The sequence below is a fragment of the Simochromis diagramma genome, unplaced genomic scaffold (assembly GCF_900408965.1).
Source record: "Simochromis diagramma unplaced genomic scaffold, fSimDia1.1 OVJJ01000705.1, whole genome shotgun sequence".
In the NCBI taxonomy this organism is placed as follows: Eukaryota; Metazoa; Chordata; class Actinopteri; order Cichliformes; family Cichlidae; genus Simochromis; species Simochromis diagramma.
The window spans coordinates 1,878,269-1,905,696 of NW_024387448.1; the positions used below are offsets into that span (position 1 = coordinate 1,878,269).

A 27,428-nucleotide genomic window follows, 5' to 3' on the forward strand; every position below is an offset into this window, starting at 1 on the left:
TTGTCCACCAGAGGGCGCTCTGCAAATTGCCTGTTGGCAATACATACCGTATTTTTTCGCATTATAAGACGTGCTTAAAATTCTTTAATTTTCTCAAAAATCGACAGTGCGCGTTATGTATGAATTCTGGTTGTGCCTACTGACCTTGAACTGATTCCATGTGGTACACGGCACCAAAAATCTGTCAGAAAATGTTTTAGTACGACTTTGCTAAGCTACAAAGCCGCACCGCTTGATGGATTGTCGGAGCATTATGTCTACCGTAGTCAGGAGCCTCGCATCTGCATCTGTATTGGTCATAAAAATCCTGTATCAGTTATGCTATAAACATTATTACTGGTAATAATAATTCAGTTTTTGTTCCTGTGCAGATATTACAGTAAAAAAAAGTCTCTCCTTCCTCTTTTGCCTCATGCCATCATCCATTTATTCATCCAGATCTCATTAGTACATAATGGAAGATCAAATTGGTGCTGTCGCCACCTCCGTAATTGGTGGCTAGAAATATATTGGTTGATTGACAGAAGATACTCCAAACTCTTGGTTACACACATCTCACGTTTCTCCTAATTCTTCTCTCATCATTACATCGTTTTGTCTTTCAGAACCACATCTCTGCCTTTAAAGCTATTTAGTTCCCTTTCCATCCAAAGAAAAACAGAGGTAAGAAGAGACACAGAGAGCTGTAACCAAGGATAGATGAGCAGTACACTAAAAAAGTACAATGACAGGTTGTCATGGGGGGGGGAGGATAGCTAGCTAGCTAGATAGATAGATGACGTGGTTTGGTAGAGTTGGTTTGGTAATGGGTGTACACTGGGTGGCTGTTTTTGTGTTTTGTGGCCTTTGCTTTAACCACCAGCTCTGAACTGAGCCGTCTATAGAAGCAAAAGCCTATATCCATAAATACAGTTTGAGCGATAATGGGAAGGATGAGACCTTTCATAGCCTCTAGTCATGTGGCACAAGAGCTGAAATTTACAGCCACACATTATCTGCAGAGATGCTGTGGTTCATAAAAAGGTGAATAAACTAAGGCACGACCTAAAGGCATAATCAGCTATATAAACAAAAATCAATTACATTTGCACAAACCCATTGGTTTATATTTGGCCCTGAAACAAATCCCATCCTACAATAACTTCTTTCACTTTGATGCTGCTCACTATAATGTTCGCTATGAATTCACATCGTAAAAATCTTTATCATCTTGGAAAGGTTGTTAAAGGTTAGTAAACACTGTTCTGCACTCTTAAAAGTGGCACTTGGGGTTTAGTGTGGTTTTACACTTCAGAACTCTTTTGTTGTGGCTTGCCGTCCTGTTTGTTGTCTCGGTCCATAAAAGTTTTAATCGTTATGTAAGATGGAGATGGAAAGCCTGTGAGTTGTTGCTTAATTTAATAGTATAACTAGCAGCCGTGAAACATGAGGGCAAGGAGTTGGAAAGTTCAGTGGGCTGTGGCAGGTATGTGTACATGTTACTGCCAGGCACTGTAACGAGATTACCGGTCATGGGAAAAGCTCTCCTTGTGTATGGTGATGGAAGCGTGTGACTGTGTAGTCTTGTGAACCCGTTTTAGGCTTTTGGGCGACATATTTGGTTGGACAGACTGATTACTCAGGTGATTTTAAGCATCACAGTTCTGTGGGTGGAAGGGTCAGTTTATTGGTTGGTTGGTTGGCCACTTTAGTCCAGACTGAAATGCCTTAAGAACCTTAACTTTGGATTGTCATGAACTTTTGTACATTCATTCAGTCACAAGAGTACCGAGGTCTACCGACTTTGGTCATCCTGTGACTTTTACATCAGAGTAATGTTGAGTACAATGTCTAACTGGATTTCCATTGGCAGCTAATTCATGAAGTTAAAAGTTAAGACAGTTGATGGGCTTTCATCCATTTTTTATGCATACTTTAAATTTCGTAAAATTTCATAAAACCTTCTATAAATGCAAGTTGTTCTACAAAAAAAGTCTCACAAAATAGACTAATAAAAGAGATATTTTGTTGCATGTATCTAAATGAATTGTGAGATGATACCTTATATTAGCAGTCAAATCTTGTTTTAAAAGCCTAAATGTTTGGTTAGAAAGGCCTAAATAAGTCCTTTGAGTTCTTTGTTGGTTCGTATGTCTTCTAGCAAACCTGTTGATTGGGTCTTTGGTTACAGGGCTGGGATAAGTTTCATCTTATGTAACTCTCACTGATTTGTATCCAGGATTAGTACAGTGTCACACAAAAGTTATGACCATATTTGGGCAAAAGACTAAATTACTAGGTTGTCAGATAAGGCTAATGAACTAGATTAGCCAGCAACTACTTTAAGCCCACAGGTTTGAGCCTTAAAAAAATCCAAAGAGATGAGGTGTGTACAGTTATTATGAAAGGGGACATTAACCGTGGAGCCAAAGGGGTTTTGTTTATTTGTATTACGAGGTAAACATGTTCATTGCATCGCTGACGTTAGGCATTTTTAAATTGGAGCCTGTGTCATGCGGGCAGTGGAGAAACTTTAGCTTTTGGAGTTTCACTGTTGGATTCATCTTTCACCATAGCAGTTACTGCTTGTGTATTACTTTTATATTTCTTGGAAGTCCTCCAGGATATAGTCACAGACAAGCTATGGATTGGAAAATATTCTGATTTCTGGTGGCTGGATGCAACCTAAAACGGGGGATGATCCACATGTGGCAACCCCCAAAGGGAGCGGCCGAAAGAAGAAGAAGAAAAAAAGGACAAAACCTTGAGCAACATTTGTGTGAAGACAAAATTGTGTGTTTTTGGGCGAGTTTCCATAATTCTTTATGTCAGTCACTGCAAACACGTAGTGGATAGCAGACCCAGTGCATCTGCCACTGATATCTGCCTGTGTCTAACCTGGTGTTAGTTACAGATAGGACCGGTGTCTGGTTACAGCTCTTCTTACACTCATTATGCTGATGGACTGTAACCCTAGCTCACATTCACACGAGCTGATAATTAATTGACACATGAGTTATGCTTTGTGTAAACCCAAGGGAGTGTTGTCAGAGAAGATGCCAATAAAGATTCCACATATGCACACCCGGGTCCACAGGAAGCCGTGATCTCATATAGATACTGTATATGTACAGAGCAAATGCATCTGCTCTCCCATTACACACACACACACACACACACACACACACACACACACACACACACACACACACACACTTTTAATAGTGTTCATAATGAACACAAATTGAATGATGACTCATTAGTGGTTTCTCATCTTATCCTGCTACAGTACCACCTGCAGGTATATTATCCATCTGTGCGTGTGCGCCGCACATGCAGGAGCAAAGTAGAGTGTATTCACAAGTCTGTGTGTGTGTACATGAGCCCAAGTAATTGGAATATGCACACAAATTACTCCGTGCAATGCACATGCTTATAAGGAATGTACAGCACACGTATTTTTGCAAGGTCTCTTAATTTTTTGTGGCTTCACTGTTTATGTGGGTGAGAAAGAGCAAGAGAGGGTATGATGGGATTCCTGTGTGTGTGTGTGTGTGAAGAGGACGGCCACAGGCAAAGAGAGATTGTTTCATTTGTGTGCACGTGTGTGTGCATGTGTGTATTGGCAGTGTTCGTTTCCTCAAAGCGCATTCCACCGCAGACCACAAAATCCCTCCTTGTCCTTTCTCTAGCTTTCCTCGTTCTCTCTTTCCCTCTCTCCATTTTTCTCAACTGCAACTCTCAGCATCTTTCTTCTTTCTCTTTTCCATCTTTCCTTTCTTTTCTCTCGTGTTTTTTTTCATGCTAGTTTTTATATTGACTAAAGCCTAGAATTTGGTCTGTTTCGGACTCTTCCTCAGCTGAGTGGCTAGGGGTTTCTCTTGGCACAGTGCTGTATGGTTTAAAGTGGAAATTAGTGTGTTTGGTTATGGAGGCTTTGGAGCTGTTCACAGGCATTAAATGAATAAAAGAAAACAATAAAAATGCAAGAAAGACACATGCCTGTTAAATGATCTTGACTTTGTGGGCTTATCCTGCTCGTTGACCCCTTCAAATCAACCTGAATCACTCTTCCTAATCTGCCCCTACAGCTGCTTTTTACTGTAAAATTCACAGACTTCTTAGCTGCTAAAAAATGGCTTCCTGTTCAGAGAATCAGTCTTTTCCTTCCCAGCAGGGCTGTGGGGTGCTTTTTCTTTTTTTTTTCCTTCCCACCAACACTGCCAGTACTGCTATCTCTTCTTCTGAGATACCTCCATGCAGACACCACCGTGGGTGCGTGTTATTGTCTCCCACCGTATGGCTGTTTTAAATGGCAATTTGAAGCACCGCTGGCTCTATAATTAGCTGTGAGCTCCCACAGGAGAGGAAAAAAGTGGCTTATCGTCTCTCCTTTGTAATTACAGATCCGAGCAGGGCGACAGACACGCGCGCACACACAAGCAGACACAAGCGCAGACAGATGCGCAGACACGGAGAAGGCGCGCAAGCGTCGACGTGCACATTTGCCACCTGCGCTAACGCGCTAAAGCTCCTTTAGTGAGCTGACTTTCTGCCTGTTTGCCGGAGGAAGTGACTTTTACTTTTCATGTCAACAGCTGCAACAAATATGCAAAATTGGAGATAAATGACAGTGCGGCAGGAGAACAGACAGCCCAGAAATATGAGCGCCGCTGTTCCTTTTGCCAGAGCTTCTCTCCCATGTGTCTCTTCACAGTGCAGTCATGAGGCTCTCGCACAGCAGCAGATAGACATAAAGAGGAAGACTGAGTGTGTTAGAGGCCGAGGTCATTAATCTGACTGTCCACTTCTCTTCTCTGCTCCCAAGACAAGAAAGTGGGGAAAGAGGAGGGATGAAATGCAGGAAAACAGGAAGAACATAGCAATGAAATCATTCTGTAACTCTCACAGACACTATCTGTCTCAAACAAAGCTCGCTAGCTACAGCATCTCTTCGTTAGTGAGGAGCTTCTGTTTGAGTTCACTGATGAAAGTTAAGCTATCTTCATGTGCAGCTAACTGTTCGCTTTCTTTGTGTTTTTGCTTTTTCAAAATGACTTTGATTTATCTTATTTTAAGTTTGATATTTTAAATGTGATAAAACGAACTGTGATGAACAAACTGTGGCATAATTCCACTACTTTAAGCCTATAGAGAGTTCTAGATGTCCTGTGACCCCGATCTCACTCCCAATCTGTAACATCCTGACGATTTGTCACATCCCGCGGCGTTCCTGAGGAACGCCAAAGGCGACCTTCGGCGTTCTCATGGTACTCACCGGGCCATGGGTTAAATACAGTGGAATGAGGGTCCTGTGGTAAAACACATTCCAGCCATGTATTCCAGCCCTAACCATAACCTTATCCCTATCCTTAACCAGCACTTTAATGACGTTAAATAGTGTTTTTCAAAGCAATTTTAGGAAAATGAACAAACATGTGGATTGATTCCAAACGGTTCTCATGTTTCCTCTTTTTTCCGATCTCGTCATTTGGGAATGTGTTGGGTGCCCGGAAACATGACATGTTGACGATTTGTCACCTAGCGTAAAATATTACGCCTCGAGAGTGAGAGTGTGTTGCAGCGACAGACCTCATAAGTCATTAACCTTGATGATGCCATAAGGGTCATCTCAAGGGGGCGGGGCATGGGCCAGGTAAAGCTGTTGGCTGTATGTAGACTGTGACCAATCGCTAATAACAGAAAAGCATAAACTCAAGCTAGGCATGTGGATATGCCAGTAACCATCAAATGCATTGAATCTGTAGAGGTGGGAATCACCAGCCACCTCATGATATGATATTATCACAACACTTGAGTGCATTACTCAGTGCATTACAGTTGTTAGAAAGTGATAACTTCCAACTTCCACAACATCAAATCCCAGGACTGTAACTCTCTTTGCTGTACTGTGTTATGCAGGAAGTGTTTGGCAGCAGGTTATCTTCCAGCTGAGGTGTATGATACCATAGGGAGGAGTGATGTTTCCTGACTTTGCACACACACATGCATTAGTGACTCAACACACACAAGGTCTGTTTTACTTTCTTTTGTAATGCTTCTGTAGTTTACAAAAGAACATTGCAATATGATGAATAAAAATTGAACCCAGCAATTGAGAGGCTAAACACACCAGGGACGTATTTCTTCTTTTATATACAGTCTGTGTCCAGGACCTAAAAGCCACAGGGGGAAGAAAATCTTGCAGCATATCGGAGAACTTCTCCAAAATGTTTCTGCCAGCGCTTACAAGTCTCATTAAGCCAGTTTTCCCAGTGACAGCAGATGTGATCACTGGTGATCTGTGTGTCACTGCTGGTTTCCCACACCTCTTATCCTATTTAAGGCCAGCTAAAGTAAGTTTGATGATTCGCTGTCACTCCGAGTGAGGAAGGGAGAAGATGAGGATGGGGGGAAGGGAGATAGGAGGGAAAGCTTTGTATCAAAACTGAGTGTGAAAGCTGCTGTGTCAGAGATGGATTACAGAGTAGGAAAGAAGGTCACTTTGTTTTTGAATATTGTCCTGCATTTTTTATTATCTTACCGGCACAAATTAATAATTCACGCCTCTTCTTTCACTTTAATTGCTTCTTCTTAATGCACCGTCACCTCACAAGGAACCCCCTTTAAAAATTACGAACAGACACACACCTTCACGTACACTCACCTGTAACTTTGGGTGTGGCTGCATGGGAATTCATGTATGTGTGTGTTTGTGTGTGAGACAGTGCTCGGGGGGTATTGGATTAATCGCACACAGTCTGTGTGTAGCTGTGATAAGCGTGATGCTTTTGAAGCAATGCCGTCCAAAATGTGTCATTCCCATCTCTCCTTCTTTCTCTCACTCTCTTTTTTCCGTGTGTGCGCATCCCAGAATTAATCGCCGTGGCAACAGGCCAGAAGAGGAGAGCAAACAGAACGAGAGAGACATTTATCATTTGTTCAGTAGACGTTCGCCCCGTGACCGCGCTGTGACATTGTTTTCTTTATTTAGTTCATTCGGGGCCAGAAGCTGATAATTTATACGCACTCCCCCTTTGATAATGAGGCGTCGCGTTCTCGAGGTGGGGCAGGCTTCTGTTTACACACACACGCACTCCAACGCACATAAAACACACCGTCAACAGTGAGGTCTTGACCGCTCTTTGTCAAAGTCAACATATGCACACACACACTGAAGGAGTGGCAGTGATGAAGTGTCCCATCCTCCTGGTGTTTGCTCCAGTCAGGCTGATCCAAAGGAAACATAAATGTGTTTTTGTGTACATAAAAAAAAGTTTGCATGTAGTTTCAGTTGGAATTTTTAGCCTTAAAATACTTTTCTTTTAAATCCGTACTCGTCTGTTTACCTTGCAGACGGTGGAGCAGCGGTCCTCAAGGCCCACACCCCTCTGCTCTTGACAAATTGATGTAGTTTAGCAGTAGTTTCACTACTCACTGCAGGGCAGCACACACACGCATATATGCGAACGTACACACAGTGGCACCTACACATACTGCTAGGCTGCGCTATACACCGGTGTGTTCTGCTTGGCTGCTCATGTGTGTCAGCTGAGCTGGTACATCAAGGGAGGGGAAGCAAAAGAGAGGGAGGGAGTGTGACAAGAGAGTGCGGGATGAGAGAGGGACAGATGGATAGAGAAAGGCAGAGGGAAACAAAAAAAAGGAAAAGAAATGCAATTGTTTCTAAAGCTCTGAGGAGAGAGCGAGAGGGACGGTGGCGCCAAATCAGAAGTGAAACGCTGCGTCGATGCAAATACAGACTCACAAACACACATCATCGATGGAGCTGTGGAGAGATGAAGATTTGTCCTCACTTGTCCTCATCTCGGAGCTGTCAAGATAAAACTATTATGGTGGGAGTGTGAAAACAATAGCTCAGGGCCAGCAGTTATATTTGGTGCAAGAATGCATTCTCTGGCCTCATCGTCCTCCTCTCCATCGACCCGAGCTCTTGGTTTCACCTTGAAGTCCTCAGTCTCACATGCTTATGTGGAGGGCATCCCCAGACGGGTAGAAATACTAGGAGCTATCCTTTGTATCAACTACACTCCAAACGTTTCCTTAGTGACAGTCAAAAGGTACTGAAGATGCCACTCATATCACTTGTTAAGTCATGTTATTGTATGAACTGTTGGGTAGTGGCATTCGAGGCAGCATTAGGTGGCGTATGTAAGCTGACGGCATTCAGTTCACTCACTTTTGTTGGAACTCAGGCAACGTGAATACGCTGGTTCAACTCCATCCAGTCGTGCCAGATGGATGCTGGGAGTTTCTTCCTGTTAAAAGGGAGTTTTTCCTTTCCACTGTTGACAAGTGCTTGCTCATACTGGGTTTTCTGAGTGTTTGCTTTCTCTGTATTATTATAGGGTCTTTTCCTTACAGTATAAATCACTCTGAGGTTACTGTTGTGATTTGGCATGATATGAATATTTAGCATTGTATAAATGCATTTCTACTCATATACAGAAAGCATATGAGACAGTCTGCCTTACCCACATTTCAGCAGTGGGTCCAAACCACACCGTTACAAGCCAGCCACAGCCAGACCCAGTGATGTCAGAAGCCCTTCCAGATGTGCCATGGCACAGAGGGGATGGGAGAGGTGAAGGAAGAGAAATATCCCAAAAAACAGTCCTAGCAAGTCACTTAATTTGTCTTAAAGTGCCATCGTCAAGGTGATTCCACGCGGTTTCAATGCAAATCGAGTCATATTGACAGTCTAAGTGAATATGCTGTCTTTTTTCATGCCAGTTGAGTGATTTGCATTATTCCACCTTGTTTCATAATAATGACACTCATTCCTGAATTAAGGGCTCTTTTATAGACCCCCACTAGCAGAATTGTTCACTTGTTTTAAAGAAATGAGGCTTAATATGAGGCTAGATTACGTTCAGTTACAGGTGATTTCTTTTTTTTTTTTTGTTGGGTTTATAATTTATTTGCTTATTTCTGCCTCGCTACAGGAGCAGGCAGATGATGTTATTGAGGGAGGAAGTTTAAAATGAAGTCAAGACAGCAGACAAAAAAGTCTTCTTATCTGTGTGGTCCTTGAATGGAAAGAGACATCTCCTCTTAGTGTCTCCTGGTCATAAAGTGTCACTTTATAGCACGCGATCCCCATCTGGGATGTAAGTCAAAGGGATATGGTGACATTTTGACGCTCCCAGTGGCCTGCAGTCTCCATGAGAAATCCTCACAGTGCTAATAACCCGTGCCAAGGTTTTGGGGAGGAACCGTAAACTCAGTATAATTCTAACTGTTGTCAGGTTAAAACCTTTGAGAATTTTTAGTGTGACAGTATCTAATTGGTCTTGCTTACTTAGCCACCCCTGTCAACTTCTGGCAAGTAGTCTCAGATTAAAGCGAAAATGCTACCCCGCTGCTCAAAACAAGTGCCAGCGCAGAGCAGGACCAACATGTCAGGTGCTCCGAATCAGCTCTAATTTTGGAGTTGTTGCATGATTTAATTTGTTCCAAACTTTTTTTTCTTTCTTTATAAGATGGATCACACTTTTTTGGATTTAGTCACCAAGCTAATGAGTTCTGGAGCCATCACAGCATTGACAAAGGTGAATTTTGACAGACAAACCTTAACTGTCACATGAAGGTTAGGGAACGTATTACAAAAACTGGGTCTCAAATTAAGACGGAATTTTCCCAATCTGGTTTTCCAGGTATAGTACCTATTTTTAGAAATCCTATATTACTTCAGTCTCACTTATCTCAGTCAGGATGTCCTAAATACTCAATTAAACAATTCAGCTTTTATGTCCCTAACCTACTTTTCTTCTCTTTTCTTTCAAGCTAAATAACTTTGTAACCATTTGTTTTTTCTCTTTGTGCTTTCTATGTAAAGATGGTCTTTATGGGAACTTTACAATAACACTAAGAAAGTAAAGAGAGACTGCTAAGAATCAGAGCCTTTGCCATATCTAGAGTCTAATAGATTCTGAGCTTATGGAGCTGATTCTTGTTCTGTTGTAGTCTGCCATTAGACCCCTAAATGGAAAAGTTCCCCAAGGTTAGATGTCTGTGTAACATGCTGTGTAGCATTAACTAGAACTGTTAGAACTAGAACTGTCCAGATGACCGGAACAAGCAAAGTTTTAACAAATGTTAAAACTACACAGCTATGCATAAGCATAGCTACAGCGGGGAAAATAAGTATTTGACACATCAGCATTTTCATCAGTAAGGGGATTTCTAAGTGGACCATTGACACAACATTTCCACCAGATGTTGCCATCAAGCCAAATATTGAATTCATACAAACAAATCAGAACATTGAAGTATACAAGTTAAACCATAATAAATAAAGTGAAATGACACAGGGAATAAGTATTGAATACATGAAGATAACAAGGGGCAAAATGACATAGAAAGCCAGGAGATCACCTGAAATCTGTCAGTATTGATAGAGAAATCCTGTCCCCTATCAGTACTAATTGATATCAGCTGCTTTAGTCCTAATTGATGGCCTATAAAGGCTCCTCATTACCCAGAAGGCACACAGGAAAGACTTCATGATGGGTAAAAGCAAAGAACTCTCTCAAGATCTTCGTAATCTTATCGTTGAAAAGCATTGTGATGGGAATGGTTATAGGTGCATTTCCAGAATGCTGAATGTTCCTGTGAGCACTGTGGGGGCCATTATCCGGAAATGGAAGGAGCATCAGTTCACCATAAACCTGCCACGATCAGGTGCTCCACGCAAGATCCCTGTCCGAGGAGTCCAAAGAATAATCAGGAGAGTTCTCCAAGAGCCAAGAACCACTCGGACAGAACTTCAGGAAGACCTTGCATCAGCAGGTACTGTTGTTTCAAAGAAAACTATAAGCAATGCACTGAACCGCCATGGCATCCATGCACGCTCACCACGCAAGACTCCATTGCTGAACAAAAAGCATGTCAAGGCTCGGTTAAAATTTGCGCAACAGCATTTGGAGAAGCCTGTGGATTATTGGGAGACTATAGTATGGTCAGATGAAAGCAAAATTGAACTTTTTGGCAGCCATTCTACACACCATGTTTGGAGAAGGAATGGCACTGCTCACCACCCCAAGAACACCATACCAACAGTTAAGTTTGGGGGTGGTAGCATCATGGTTTGGGGCTGCTTTTCAGCAAGGGGTACTGGCAGACTTCATATTATTGAAGGCAGGATGAATGGAGAGATGTACCGGGACATTCTGGATAAAAATCTGCTGCCATCTACCAGGAAGCTAAAAATGAAAAGAGGGTGGACATTTCAGCAAGACAATGATCCCAAACACAAGGCCAAGGTAACAATGAAGTGGTTTCAAAGAAAGAAAATCAAGTTGCTTGAATGGCCCAGTCAATCACCTGACCTAAATCCCATAGAAAATCTATGGAGAGAACTGAAGATCAAAGTTCATAAAAGAGGCCCAAGGAACCTTCAAGATTTAAAGACCGTTTGTGTGGAAGAATGGGCCAGAATCACTCCTGAGCAATGCAGACGACTGGTCTATCCATACAAGAGGCGTCTAGAAGCTGTAATCACCAACAAAGGCTTTTCTACAAAGTATTAAATAAAGTGTGTTCAATACTTATTCCCTGTGTCATTGCACTTTATTTAATATGATCCAACTTGTATACTTCAATGTTCTGATTTGTTTGTATGAATTCAATATTTGGCTTGATGGCAACATCTGGTGGAAATGTTGTGTCAATAGTCCACTTAGAAATCCCCTTACTGATGAAAATGCTGATGTGTCAAATACTTATTTTCCCCGCTGTATACACACATAATACACACATAATAGAGAAATGTAGCCACAGTTATAAAGTTTTTCCCCTTTTTTGCTGTAAAACTATCTGCACAGCTGATAAAAGAAAAACCTGTGTTTTGTTTCAAGACACATGAGGGTCCCAAAGTTTGACCTACACAGGCCCGTCTGCTCTCTGCCTTTAACTTATTGGCAAAATGAGTGTTTGATTTTTTTCATTATCAAACTGTATTAGTTTGACTTGAAGTAATATATCAGTACAATTCATGACACTGATTTCAATGGGGCTGTCCATAATGCCTTAGTGGACTCCAATCAAAAGCACTTAGTGTTGCGTATGCTGCTTTAATACATGGAAATAGTTATTCAGCAAATGTTTACCATGGGTCCCAACTTTACAGGGAGTGCAGAATTATTAGGCAAGTTGTATTTTTGAGGAATAATTTTATTATTGAACAACAACCATGTTCTCAATGAACCCAAAAAACTCATTAATATCAAAGCTGAATGTTTTTGGAAGTAGTTTTTAGTTTGTTTTTAGTTTTAGCCATTTTAGGGGGATATCTGTGGGTGCAGGTGACTATTACTGTGCATAATTATTAGGCAACTTAACAAAAAACAAATATATACCCATTTCAATTATTTATTTTTACCAGTGAAACCAATATAACATCTCCACATTCACAAATATACATTTCTGACATTCAAAAACAAAACAAAAACAAATCAGCGACCAATATAGCCACCTTTCTTTGCAAGGACACTCAAAAGCCTGCCATCCATGGATTCTGTCAGTGTTTTGATCTGTTCACCATCAACATTGCGTGCAGCAGCAACCACAGCCTCCCAGACACTGTTCAGAGAGGTGTACTGTTTTCCCTCCTTGTAAATCTCACATTTGATGATGGACCACAGGTTCTCAATGGGGTTCAGATCAGGTGAACAAGGAGGCCATGTCATTAGTTTTTCTTCTTTTATACCCTTTCTTGCCAGCCACGCTGTGGAGTACTTGGACGTGTGTGATGGAGCATTGTCCTGCATGAAAATCATGTTTTTCTTGAAGGATGCAGACTTCTTCCTGTACCACTGCTTGAAGAAGGTGTCTTCCAGAAACTGGCAGTAGGACTGGGAGTTGAGCTTGACTCCATCCTCAACCCGAAAAGGCCCCACAAGCTCATCTTTGATGATACCAGCCCAAACCAGTACTCCACCTCCACCTTGCTGGCGTCTGAGTCGGACTGGAGCTCTCTGCCCTTTACCAATCCAGCCACGGGCCCATCCATCTGGCCCATCAAGACTCACTCTCATTTCATCAGTCCATAAAACCTTAGAAAAATCAGTCTTGAGATATTTCTTGGCCCAGTCTTGACGTTTCAGCTTGTGTGTCTTGTTCAGTGGTGGTCGTCTTTCAGCCTTTCTTACCTTGGCCATGTCTCTGAGTATTGCACACCTTGTGCTTTTGGGCACTCCAGTGATGTTGCAGCTCTGAAATATGGCCAAACTGGTGGCAAGTGGCATCTTGGCAGCTGCACGCTTGACTTTTCCCAGTTCATGGGCAGTTATTTTGCGCCTTGGTTTTTCCACACGCTTCATGCGACCCTGTTGACTATTTTGAATGAAACACTTGATTGTTCGATGATCACACTTCAGAAGCTTTGCAATTTTGAGACTGCTGCATCCCTCTGCAAGATATCTCACTATTTTTGACTTTTCTGAGCCTGTCAAGTCCTTCTTTTGACCCATTTTGCCAAAGGAAAGGAAGTTGCCTAATAATTATGTACACCTGATATAGGGTGTTGATGTCATTAGACCACACCCCTTCTCATTACAGAGATGCACATCACCTAATATGCTTAATTGGTAGTAGGCTTTCGAGCCTATACAGCTTGGAGTAAGACAACATGCATGAAGAGGATGATGTGGACAAAATACTCATTTGCCTAATAATTCTGCACTCCCTGTACACATCACATGGTATCCAGGAATTCTCTGTCAGTCTCTGACAGGTTAAAGTCTCTGGTATTGTATTATATACTGATTTAGATATTGTACTGATGTCAGCTCTCTCTTGGAAATTAGATTTTTAATCTAATACTTTTGTCCATGTAGTGTATCTGGACCCAGGACACTCCCAAAATAGATTCTGCATCTTAACAGTGTCACTTCCTGGTTGAAATTTAACGTTAACACACTTTTTGGTTTCTGTAACACACTTTTTTCTTTTGTAAGTAATTTTACATTTACAGATTTAAAATTTTAGAAGCTTCGCCTTTGATCTGGATTAAAATAATGCAACTATCACAGGCAGGAAGAGAATGCTCAGTTCAATATTAGCTGAAACGGTGGGCATTTAAAAAAAAAAAAGAAAAAAAAAAGGGGGATTGTCTGGGTTGAGACACTTTTTGGAAATGCCTGGGCTTTAAAGATGAAACAAGAGAAAGCAGACAGAGGTTTAAGGGGGCTCTTCACCATTTTAAAGGAATCCATTAAAAGGCATTTAAAATAATCTTCTCTGAGATTTTTCGGGGAGTTTTCTCCAAAGTTGAAAGCATCAAAAGAGAGAAAAACGTGTGTCCGTTATTTTGAAGCAACAAACGTTTCCGTTCTTGCTAGTGTTCAAGGAAGCACGATCAGCCTCCAAACCTTTTTATCCAGCCACAATTTAAAGTTACGCATGATCATTTGGCCTTTGTTCTAATTTAAAGTGATTTGACAGTGCATTAATATTTTTAAAAAAAAATTTATTAAAAAAATTGTGTATTGGACTGAAATCAAGACGCTCGGTGTGTACTGTACGTTCTCTTGACCGCACCTCGGCACTGTTTGTTCTCTTTTAACCAGAGCCAACTAATGTTAGCTGTTAGCAAAACAGCTTCATAGTGGCATGCTGTCACCAACCAGCTGTCTGGCTGTCACTCTTTGTGTGTGTGGCTGTGTGTGCGTGCACGTGTGTGTGTCACCTGGGGCCTGGACTCCTGTTGTGAGAGCAGTGGTGCGACAAAAGAACGATGATTAATTTCACTCCGAGTAACCTGTCTCGCTTATGTGACTCTACCAAGCTGTGTGCACACTCGTGTGTGTGTGTGTGTGTGTGAGAGAGAGCGCGAGAGAGACCTAGACGTAGACTGTTTAGTCAGCAGGTGTGCTGTGATATGTTGAATGCCCTCCAGCCAGGGTCAGACACACACAGACACACACAGACAGACAGACGCATACGTACTCCATAACTGAGACAACTGCTGTATGCATCCGTCCCACCAGCTCGAGTTCATCCCTCATTTTCTTACTTTTTTTGTATTTTTTTGACAGTATTTTCTCAAACTCTCACCGACTGCTGGCAGTTCTTTTGCAAAGAGAACCTTGGTATCAGAGTTATTAGTGTGCTTGTGTGTCTTTCTCTGTGTGTGTGTGTGTGTGTGTGTAGGCCAACCTCTCAGCAGATGAGCCCAAAATCAATTTCATTAGGGATCATGAATACAATGAGGAGCTGTTTCACACATACACACACGTTCACTGCTGTAGATTTCATTAAGGAAATGCCTTTTACTCTTCTCTCTCTTCCCTGCGCCATCAAAGGGAGACTTAAACATTTAGGACAGTGGGTTACGGCTTGTCCTCGCCGCACCGTTGTGACTTCGGTTTCAGCGAGAAATGCTAACAGTGTTACTGAGCTCTTTTCGCCCCCTCCGCCCCCATCTCTGATTCCCTTTCTTCCTTTTCTTCCTCTTCCTTTGCCTTTGTCCAACCATATAATTAGCTAGATGTTTAACAGCTGAGGTTGGACAGGGCACTGCCATGTCTGGACACAAACCGGCGCCTGCACAGACACACAGTTGAGAGAGAGAGGTCTGTGTCTGTGGGGGAAGCGAAAGGACAAGGGGAAGGCTTGAATCAGAGAAAAGAAGGAGAGGAGAAATCTCAAAAAGCAGCAGGGAAGGAAGCTGAAGGAAGCAGGGTGAGGAGGGAGAGATATGGGAATGAAATGAAGTGAAGAAATGAATGACAGGGTATGGTGAACGAAGAAAGAAGCGAGGCAAGGAAAAATATTAGCAGGAATAAGTAAGTAATGGAGGAGAAAGGAATGGAAGATGGAGGAAAGGAAGTGGCTGGAAGAAAAAAAGAAGAGTAAAGGAAGTTTTAAATAAATGAAAGATGGGTCAGAGAACAGGAAGACAGGAATAATTGATAGCGTGTGATTGTGTTCTCCCAGCCAACCTGACCCAAAGGTGTGACCGGTGTTTGAACCCAGCATGGTATTAATCACTGCAGTACTCCAGCCAAACCTCATTACTCCCCTTTGTTCACTTTTATTACCTTGTCCTCCTCTACACACTCCTGACACACTTGCATGCGCACACACTGAGCGTCCCTCTCTCTGTTGTGCTACACCTCCCACCTTCACCCTGCGCTATCTGTCTCCATCACATCTCAAACCGAAGCCAGTCTGTGGGTGCATCTCCTCTTGTGCTACAAAATGGTAACGTGAAGGAGCTTGCCAAATTTGGGTGATTACAGTTTTGATGGCTATTAAAAAAATATTAACAGGTAGAACAGTTTGTTGATTGATCGAACCTTGGTGCTAATCAATCAAATATTTAACCCTTTTGGTACGGTGGCCCTGTGAGGCCAAATGCACTGCAACTTAAGAAAACATCAGGAAATAGAAAAACACTGCAAAAGCACAGAACACAATAGAAATGGATGAAAGCACAATGGAAATAAAACAAAATGCTGCAAAAGCTCCGAAAGAAAAACTCACAAAACACAACAGAAGTATTTTTGGAGAGACAATGTGATGGAACAGCTGCACAGAAGTGACAGAAGCCAAAGTGTGCAAGGACTGCACTAAGACACGCTTTAAAGAAGCAGAGGATTTATCACTTTTGTCAGGGAGAATATTTGTATAATACTGTCAATAAATGTTTGCTATTGATGCTAACAAATGGCTTCCCCTCCCTGGTTCTGCTGGAGGTTTCTTCCTGCTAAAAATAAGTTTTTCCTTCTCACTGTCGCCAAGTGCTTGCTCATAGGGGGACATTTGATTGTTGTTGTTGTTGCTGTATTATTGCAGGTTCTCTACCTTACAATATAAAGCACCTTTTGTGGACTTGCAACCTTTACTGTTTCGGTTCACTCTCGCTGCCCTCACAGTGTCGTATTATAACTGCAGGCATCTAGTTTCAATGAAAACCTTCTGAAAAAGCAGACCAGAAAACATAAAGCAATTAAACATATTTCCCTTTAGAGCTGATTATACAGTATAACACTGAAATGAAAGATTATACTTACATTCATCAGGTCCAAGCAAACTAAATTACAAACGCTTTGAATGTTAGGAGCCTGTTAACACTCCCGTAGCTATGGGTAGTTGAAGCTTTAGGTGGTGTCGGATGCCGAAAGCTTTAAAGTTCTGCATTCAGTGAAATCGTTTGCTGTACGCTCACTCAGAAGACTGTTGAATATATTTGTTGAACAAACCTCCATTACCACACCTTTGCGAAGCAAAATGTGACACTGACAAATTATTGCGGAGTGGAACATGTAGTGGTGTTGTGATATCTCCCGCTCTGCAGGCAGAGTGTATTAAAGGCAAGGCACTGAAAATGTGACAGTGCAGCAGCAGGTCGGTTGTCACGCTTTGGCATGACACTGTGCTGGACAACACCAACAAAGACTGTACGGATCCATGACTGCAAGAAGTCCCCTATATTAGAATCATCAATTAGCATAACACCACTAGATACCCACTTCTTGCTGTGAGGGAGCAGTGCTAACGGTATCGCCCCTATAACGGATATTTCTACACTTGCGTTTTAACTATTAGCTAAATATTTCAAATGTAAGACTTGAAAACTTTGATACTTTTCATACGAGACTCTTTGTCTGCCACATCTGGCTATAGGTTGTTACACAAATTGAGACAGAGATTTTCAAGGAGAGGACCTTTGTTAGCAATTGGATTTTTTTTGTCTCCCGCTGAAATTGAAAATTGAGAAAAGTATGACACTGTTATAGGAGACAAAACCTTGTGGATCAGTCAGGGTGCATAACGGGTCACAAAAGCATGAGGCTTTGACATTTTCATACCATGTTTCAAAGAGTCACATTTGTTTTCCTGTAGCAGAAACCAAAAAGGTTGTTCAGCCTGAACCCAAATGAGGCTTAACATTCCCCTTCAGGCTTGTTTGAAGATCATACCAAGGTAAAGATCCTACAATAATACAGAGCAAACCCAACAATCAGAGTGAGCACTTGGTGACAGTGAGAAGGAAAAACTCCCTTTTAACAGGAAGAACCAGGTTCAGTTTTCAAATTTGCACATCTCAGCTCTGTAAATCTTTCATTAGCTCGTGACATCATAAATCCGCGTCACACGTTCAGGCCTTGTAAGCTGAGGTGAGCTCTGTAAAACAATCCGCTTTGAAGCCAAAGAAACTCTTTTATCAAACTCTGAACACGCATCATTTTTCACAGTGAAGATGTTGTGAGTGGCAGGTACTTTAACCATAGCAGCAGCTGCTGGAATCTGATCATGAATCACTTTCACTTGTAATGGCCTCAGATGGCACCGACAACTGCCGCTGACATTCGCTTGCATGCTCTAAATATTAGTGTGTGTATTTTTTGTCTACCTGAGCAGTGTTTGTGTGCATTTAAGGGTTACAATGTCCTTAATATCGCCATTGGTTTGGTAATGAGTCTAATCCCAGGAGGACAGAGAGAGACACTGAGGTCTGAGAGTGGAACACGAAGGGATGGAAAAGTAGCGGATGTGCCACCAAAGTCAGCACGTGGGCTGCAAACTCATCAGGAAAAGTCACCTTTAACTTCCATTCAGAACCCAAAATAAAGACACCATCCCTCATCGGAAAGGTCGAAGACATGATGTATGTCTTATTGCGCTGTCCTTAACCGCGACGCGCAACCTGTTCCTGCTTCTTCAATGTACATCACCTGAGAAAAGAGCATTAACTGCATGCTTGGAATATAAATGGACCTCTGTGCAGTGCAGCAATCCCCGCTCCGCACGACCCTTCAGCTACACTTTGAGTCGCCGCATTGATATGCCACTTTATTCTTTCTTTTTTTAATGCATTAAAACAAATTGATTGGTGGATAATTAGAATGCAAATAGCAGCAATTAATGTTCAGCGCGCTCGTCGGTGAATGGCACCGCTGAGCAAGATTTTTAAAAATATGTATGATTGTCTCGTTCTAAAGAGGTAAACTAATCAGTAAAAAAACCACACAGACACACTTACACAGTCTGTTTTAATGACTCATAAGCTGTCAGTAACATCAAAGCAGTAGGCTTTATGGGTTGCTTTTTTTTATAATCATCCTGGGAGTGGTTGTAAAAGCATATTTAATAAGTGCCTTTGAAAACAGGTAGGAGCTTTTTCTTTTTTTTCCAAGAGGAGAGCTGCTTTTATCTTATAGCTGGGGCTTGCTGTTATAATAAGTTCCAGAAAGTGAGAAAACAGGACCATAAAGGAACTCCAGATGCCCCCCGGTGTTGCTTTTCTTTTCCCTTTTATGACTTTTTATTTAGTAGAGCACAGATGACACTGAAAAGAGAATTTATGTGTATGTAGGTATGCACATGCCATGTTAGAGAAGCTCCTGTAAAATAGCTCGCCACTCTTATCAGTTCTACATGAACCTGTGCAGCAGAGTGATCCATGTAATGTGCAGAGGAAGATTATTGTAGGGTTTTAAGAGACTCCATGCTGATGAAGTCATCAGCATGGAGTCTGTTTGGACACAGTAACTTCCCGAGTGCAAAGGTCACGGAAGGAGAGCAAAAGAACCTGCGGGCTGGTAGACTCGATGAGAATCTACAGTCACTTGTTTCAGTTTGCGGTCTCCTCTGTGCCAGCTGACCTGAATCCCACTCCAACTGCCCTCTGCCCCGAGCTGTAGGGCAGAGCACGCTCTTTGCTCTTGCCCCCTCCCCGTTCCGCCACGGTTCTTCGCTCATCAGGAATGATCCCGCAGCCTAGGACGAGTAGCAGTTTTAGAATCATCAAATAAGCTCTCTCTCTCTTTTCCTTACCGTGTCTGCGTGCAAATGTGCGAGTGTGCGACTGTGTGCTTTTCCGCCGTTGTTGACACACAGAAAGAGACAGGGAGAGAGAGCGAAATCATCAGAGCCAGAAAAACAAGCGGACGAAAGGCCACGCTCGCTCGATGTCAATAAAAGTTACGGTTTGTGTGTCTGTTTGTGTTAGTGCGTTATCGTGTGGGTGCGACGCAGGGGCGGTGGGGGCTGCTGAAACAAATGACCTTTGCACAGTAACTAGTGCGATGCACCTCCTTCACACAGAACAACAATAGCACGAGCGGGGGAAAGGCTCTTTAAAAGTCAACAAAAGTTATGCAATTTGCAATTTCTCTGATCAGATCACAACGCTCAGACACAGTCTGCTACACAGGTCGCTTCTTATGCAGATAGCATTCCACTTCCTTCGCCAAAATTAGGCAAGAAAACAGTTTCTCACTGCTGTAGACTTACCTCTTATTTCCCGTTTCAGTCTACTTTTATCCCACTGAGTATCTCCTCAAAGCTGATTTGCCAGAGCACTTGACTTTTAACCAAAGCCGCTTCCTCCTCTTAAGCATCAAAAGCACATACAGCGATGACAGCCTGTCTGTTAATGAACCTTCTGTTCAGAGAAAGATTAAGGAAACTCTGGTAGTGATTTGGCAGATAATAACCACAGAGACTGTTGAGACTGAGGAGGAGGAGAAAGAAATCAAAAAAAAGAGAGAGAAAGAGCTGGTGGAGCGAGTGGAGAGAAACAGAAAAAGTTTCAGCAGACTATACTTCTGTCAGGTGATGGATGAGCAGATGGAGGCTCGGAAATTAGAAAGAGAAAGATCCAGACATAGAAGGAAAGAGGGAAGCTGAAAAAGATTTACTTGCTGCTGCAGGAGGAGTGACCCCCATAACTCTGTAATTTTGTCAGGAGACTAAACACCGGCAACCAAAGAACCATCATATAGCTGCATGTTGTTGGTACACCCTGAGTACCGTGGCAACATAACAAATATTAGAATTGCAAGTTTGAAATAAAGATACTTCAATTGTAATCTGTCGCTTTTAGTAGCATTTTTTCGCCTGATGGCAACATTTTAAGGAAACCTCTGAAGTGTTTCACTAGATGAAAAGGCTGCGGTTACATGAGGTGGAAGTGAATGCATCATTTTAATTTCCACGTACTGGATGAGAAAATGAATGATAGTGTTGCACGATATAGTCAAATAGTCAGATTGTCAAAACCATCCTGAACATGACGTCTTCTTCAAGGTCATTTGTCTGGGCGGTGTTGCACTACTCTTAGATTGCCCCCAGTCTGAAAACTTATACTTCTTCTTTGACGCTCACTGGAGCTCCTGCATGTGTCAAAACAGCAATCAGCAAATGAATTATAGGACAGGAAGTCGCAGGGAGTCATATCAGGATGGTACGGTAGATGTCTACATTAATGATTTGACCCTGGGGGATAATTTGATGTTAATGTTGAGGAGAAAAAACATGGTCCTGGTTGCACTTCGAACCTGATGTGCCTACTTTTGGGTTTGACTTTGTGGACTTTTGAACTTTTGTTAGGTCTCATCGATGGTGATGCTTCTCAACATGAACATTGGGTCAGTTTGAGGCAGGAGTTTATGTTTGGAGTTTGGGGTACTTGGTGGGGTCACATATGTTCCATAGATCAACTTACAAATAGCAGCTGGAAGCTGGAAGCACTCTATAGATGCGTAAAGGCACATCCTTTAACTCCTTCAGGTCTAACTTATCATTGCTGAGGCCTACACCAACCCTATATTATGGAGAAAGGCTTAGAAACTTGGATGAACCAAAGATTGCCAAGCATAGTTAAGGGTTGTCCTCAGTAATGACTCACAGGCTTAATTCTGTGAGGTCAAAGTGATCATTTGTGACAACTCCAATCGTAACCCTAGAGGCACGTAAACATTCGTTCATTGCATTGGAGCTGTCAGCTGATCGCGAGCAGACATTCTTGGCTCCATTTGCCGAGGTGTTCTTCTAATGACCACGGTTTCAGGTCATACGTCAATCAACAGTATTCATCACTGTCACTGGCAGTCTCTTCAGTCGTTCATTGCCAAAAGTTATTTCTCCCGTAGTCTCTTAAAGTTGCAAAGTATTATTTACTTTCTAAGGTTTCTGGGCGCCACCTCGCCATGAATAGCTTCAGTTGCATCTAATCAGACAGACACATCAGAATGTGCAACTTTGATTTTATTTCTACACTTGACTAAAAACTGTGAGCTCTTTGGATTCATTTTTGTAGCAACAAAGACGAGCATTGCGGCTTCTCTTTTTCACACAGTTGTAAAACGATCATCTATGACTGCATTATAAGCTTGGCTTTACCTTTTTCCTCTGTTCTCTTACAGATACTGGTGAACTCCATTTCCCAGCCTGCCGTGTTGTATGAAAATGTTGTGGTGAGCAACGGGAGCCCAATCCTGCGAGATTTGCTCTTCAGCCCAGATCATCAGTACTTATATGCCCTCACTGATAAACAGGTAGGAGAAGTGCGCGCACACACGCACATACACAAACACTCCAGATGACCACGTCTAAACTAGAGATGAGCACTGTTAGGAGCCTTTTGTTGCCATTGGCACACTGAGGAAATTATGAATCAAAATCAATAGTCATTTATATATGGAACAATTTTAGGGATGGGTTCAGGGATAAGTGACAGAACAATAATGTACAGCTTCACAGCTGTTTTTATGTACATGTACACTTGCTGGCATACTGAAAGACACACACACACATACACGAACACACAAACGCCCTCATTGCAAATAAGTGAAGGCTGGGAAGAGAGAGGGAGAGGAAGAAAACGGAGACACTTGAAGAGCACCATTAAGAGCTGATGAGGAAAAATATATTAAAAATATACACGGGGGGAGTGAGCAATCAAGGTAATTACTCACATATAGTACCACATACTGGGCATGAACACATTTGCAGCTTAAGCAGCGTTCCACACACATGCACAGTTTTAGGTGCTAATTAATGTCATGAATTTTAAAATTCACCATATAGGATGAAGCCGTGCATATCTTCCTTCCACCGGGGATACACATTACACGCAACCCTTGAATGTTTACTTCAGGATATTCCTCACAAAAATCCTTGGTTCTCCATCTAAAAAACACCTGATCAACAACAGTAAATTACAGTTTAGCCATTGCAGCAAGCGACCACATAACTGAAAAGATGATAAGTATTATACAGGCATGTGACGTTAAATTGGTTAAACTCCGTGGCCTCTCATTTTCCCACACTGACCTCATCTGCACAGCATTATGATATGCACGATCAAATCCTGCAGTATACGTGTCATTATCTCGAAATGCCTTTATCCACGAGAGTTTGATACAGCAGTCGCCACTCTCCCGCTCATCCCTTCTTTACCTGCACGACTCTTATCTCATAATGGTTAATGACCTTGATGTGATAACCTTCAACGAGACTTCCTCACTACGTAGACGGTAACCGGCGTGTAAGTGCTGTGTAATTTACCAGCGATTAGACTTAATTGACTTCCACGTGTCTGAATAAGCACGCGGAGGAAGTGGAGTGTAACTGATACAAATGGACGTCGTAGTTGTTGACGTGACGGAGAGAATAAGGCGCTCTGATCGTGGATCGGTACAGGAAGCTGAAATGTACTCTAAAGGGAAAATGCCTAAATGCATATTGAATTACACTGAGTCGGGGACACACGTGCTGATTTTGGAAACTCGCGCTGAATTATGTATGCACACGAAGATAGAGTTGATTCATAATGTAATTTCAGTGCCCAAATTATTTATAGTTATGCTCCAGGTCCAGTTACAACATTAACACAATTAAATGCAGCAGAATGTGTGTGACCGCCTACATTTTTAACACTGCACACAGGAAAAGGACGAATTTCTTTTGAAATCTAAGCAGCTTGTAAAGTAACCATGTATCAACCCTGTGTCTGGGCCCTGTTCTGTTAAGATGACTCACATGCTTTTTAGTATTTCATTTTTTTCTGAATAGACACAAGTCCTTAAAAAATAATTCACTCATTATTCTATATATATATTTATTAGTGCTGTTCAAGTAGAGCACATCTTTAGGCTAACTCTCTAAAAAAGAATAACATGTTAGTGTAGAAAGAAGAGTCAAGAGCATACTTTTTTGATAGAAAATAAAACAAAACATGCAGCAACATAATCATTATTAATGTCTGCCTCTTATTTTCTCATCCGATTACGTGTGCTCTCCATCTGATTATAACGTTTACAGCACTTAGACCTTAGCGGATTGATTGATTGTGACACCGCTATAATAATCCAGTGGCACATTATTATGTTCCAAACATCGTTTGTTTTTTGCTTGGCTTGATCTGTCTAAGGCATTTTGGTACATTTATGGTTTTTAATAACCTCAGCCAGAATAATTTTAGATGTTCACTTTCTACCTCGCTCGCTAACTGCTAACAGTTTATACCTCTTTTTTTCTGGATGGAAGGGATGCAGACACCTGTCAGAAAATGTATACTGATGACCTTATTGCAGTTAAAAGAATTTGAACTGTTTTTAACCTTCAGCTTGGTGCTTGTTTGGTTTTGGTAACTGAGGGTGCCTGGAAATAGCTGATTAAGTCGACTGTTGGAGTCGTTATTCAAAAAAAGGCAATGTATTACACATTGCTTGTTACTTTCTTTGAATCGAATGCAATATGTTACTTAATTACCCGGAGAAAGTTATTATGTTACACTAATCGTTACATTGCGTTCTTGTTACTTTGTAAAATGACCTGAAATGTGTTGTCTAATAATTACCAGTTAACAATTGAAACCTTAAGCTACAGTCCAACACACCGACACAAGTGTCATCATCCCAAAGAGGACACATAGAGAATCTTTCTTTTAGTGCTTACATATGAATACAAAGCTGACAACACAAGGAAAAATGGACAAAAAGAATTCAAAGTGATCGACACAAAAACATGAACCGGCAGAGAGAATTCAAGCTTCAACCCTGACTTCTCAGGGTTGGGACACTCGGCTTTAATATCACTCTGGGTTCTTGGCGAGCTTTGTGTTAGCATGCTGTCTGTCCAGACGCTTGCAAAAGCCTAAGTTCTGTTAACAGTATAATATGTTCTTTTTCTCTTCTGGATTCAGTCTGTACTTTACCATCGTGGTCTTGTCCTTTCATGCAATAAAATAAAAATAAAATATTTGATTCTTCAAAAGCTGTACAGCATCTGCCTGAAATTATATGACTGTAGCACGAGGGCGCAGGGAGAAAAGAAAACTGTGTTGCTGCTGTATTTCTTTTCCATCTACCCAGCATTCAGATAAAGAGCCTTTGTAACACAAGTACAGTAGGTCAGGTCTCAGCCCAGCTATGTAATTTATGAGGGCAAAATGATATAATAACGTTCAGTGGAAACTATAATCCTCAACCCTTTGAAGACTGGATTCAAAATCCCACCAAACGTCACAAAAGTCAAAGTTAAAAAATTGCTCAAGTGTTCCCTTCATTTTTTGAGCACTATACATTGCTCTGGGTTACCTTGAGGATTACAAAGAATATTCATCTGTGAAAAGACACTCTAAATGATATCAAATACAACTTTAGGCCTCTGTCCAACAACTCACTGCTTCAGCCAGCAGTGCTTAGCAGCTGCTCAGCAGGATGAAGAAAGTTCATGCTGAGAGCATTTGCAGATTTTTCCCTTCTAATTCCTTTCATCTGCAACTGCTATTGCTACCAGAAAGTAATTTTCAATTATTAAAGGTAGTGTTTTATTTTTGATGAGCACTGATATGTCTGCTGCACGTTAGTGCAGTGACAGTAGGAGGTCAGCTGCTAGGAGAGAAGCCTTGTTGAATTCACAATGCTTCCTCTTTGACACGATCCAAGTTGATCCGTTACATTTTACTAATGTAGCCAGTGAAGAAGTACAGGCATTCACATGGAGGATTCCTTTTGCTGCACTTTAAAGAGGAATTGTTTTGAAACCCGAGGAGCAGATTATTATTACGAATCCAAGACCGGGTAAAGTAAAAATAATGACTAGTGCCGCTCCAATATCAAATATTAAGAGCTAGCAAGCGCAAGCTAGCTTTAGGAAATCTGAAAGGTACATTATGTTTCAATTTTTGTAATCACCATGTTATATTTTGCTCATGAAATCCACACAGAAACACAAAAACAACAAGGTGCAGTTTTACAAGAGGTTTCTGGAACACAGTGACTTCCTGGAGAGTTTGTTGAATGACGGTTAACTTCATAGTAAGAACAACAGTCAAGGTATGCTAATTTGTGACCTTCAATGGTGCTGGTAGGGAGATACACTTGTTGTTTCCCTCTGTTTAAACCTTAGCTAATTTCCTGTTGATGTTGCATTCAGTTATACTGAGCGCCATCCATCTCCATCTGTCAACATTTTGAATGTTGACATAATTACATGACGCATAACCATGCAAGCTCATTTTTGCTAGAGACCGATGCCACAGTGGAAATTTTTTTTTTTTTTTTTAAATTGCATATTCTCTGCCTGTGTAATTTTGTTCCTATGAAAGTTAGAATCACACTAATTGACAGAGAAGACAAAATGGACTGACCAACTCGTAGGAGAGCAGATAATGGCCTTTCACTTCCAGAGCTTCACCACTGACCAAATTTACAGTCCAGCCAGAGAATGAAGCAGAAAAGGAGGGAGCGAGAGTGGGTGAGAGCTGAGAAGGTGGGAAAATATAATTGGTTTGGAGAATATGCTCTGTTCCTTTGTCTAACTCTTCCTGCTTCGTATTTGCAATATTCTTTTAGGGTTCGCATGTCAGTCTCTCTCAGTCAGAGTGAGTTTGTGTGGTAACTGCTCTCCCACTGGTGGCTTCACAGAGCATAGAGAGTAGAATGAGGATTGCCCCTCACCGCTGCATGTGAACTTGTGTTCCAGACAATAAAGGATCAGAGTGTGTGCATAGCCTTCTTGGCCTGCCGATGACGAGTCTCTTCCTAGCCAGAGGGTGCTTGGACACTAGTTAATGTGTTAGGGTTTAAGGTTGCTCGCCAAGCCTTGGGATGTATAAACTTCTGCATTTTTTTCAAGCCAAGAAAAACTGTATTTTTTTCCGGGGCTCTGAATAGAACTGTTACTCAAAGATTGAGTAACAGGTTAGAATTCACTTAGAGTTCTGGCATCTCGAAAGTTACTCAGAAACTCCCAGACGGTAGTCCATGTCCAGTAGGTAAGGTGGGGAATCACACTGTAATGACTTTATTGTGCCAGACATAAACTGAAATTGTTAATTATTTTAACAAACACTTGTTTCATATATAATATGCAGTATGATTTGGCGCAGATTTTTATGGTGGATGCCCTTCCTGATGCAGCCGTCCTATTTATACGGTTTGGGCCAAAACTAGGGGGAAATCTACACCATAGTTATATCATAACTGCAAGCTCCTCTGAGACCCTATGACAGGGGTGGGCAACTCCAGGGCCAAACACAACAGCTTGCAGCTATTGCGTTTGGCCTGTCAATTCCTCCTGTGCATTTCCAGCTACTTTTTTCCCTACAGTTTTTGAATTTATCAGTGAGAAAATACCAATAATCATCTCAATATAAGGAATAATAATCATATCATCATCATAAGGAT

General features: G+C 41.7%; 1 protein-coding gene across 4 annotated transcripts in view; it reads left to right on the forward strand.

Moving 5' to 3' along the window:
* Positions 1–27,428, forward strand: part of LOC120722700 (plexin-A1-like) — a 308,843-nt gene that overhangs the window by 127,131 nt on the left and 154,284 nt on the right. For all 4 annotated transcript variants that reach the window (XM_040013789.1, XM_040013791.1, XM_040013792.1 and 1 more), the window contains exon 4: positions 22,158–22,289. In XM_040013789.1, coding sequence (XP_039869723.1) covers positions 22,158–22,289 — 132 coding nt within the window. The remainder of the gene's footprint in view (positions 1–22,157; positions 22,290–27,428) is intronic.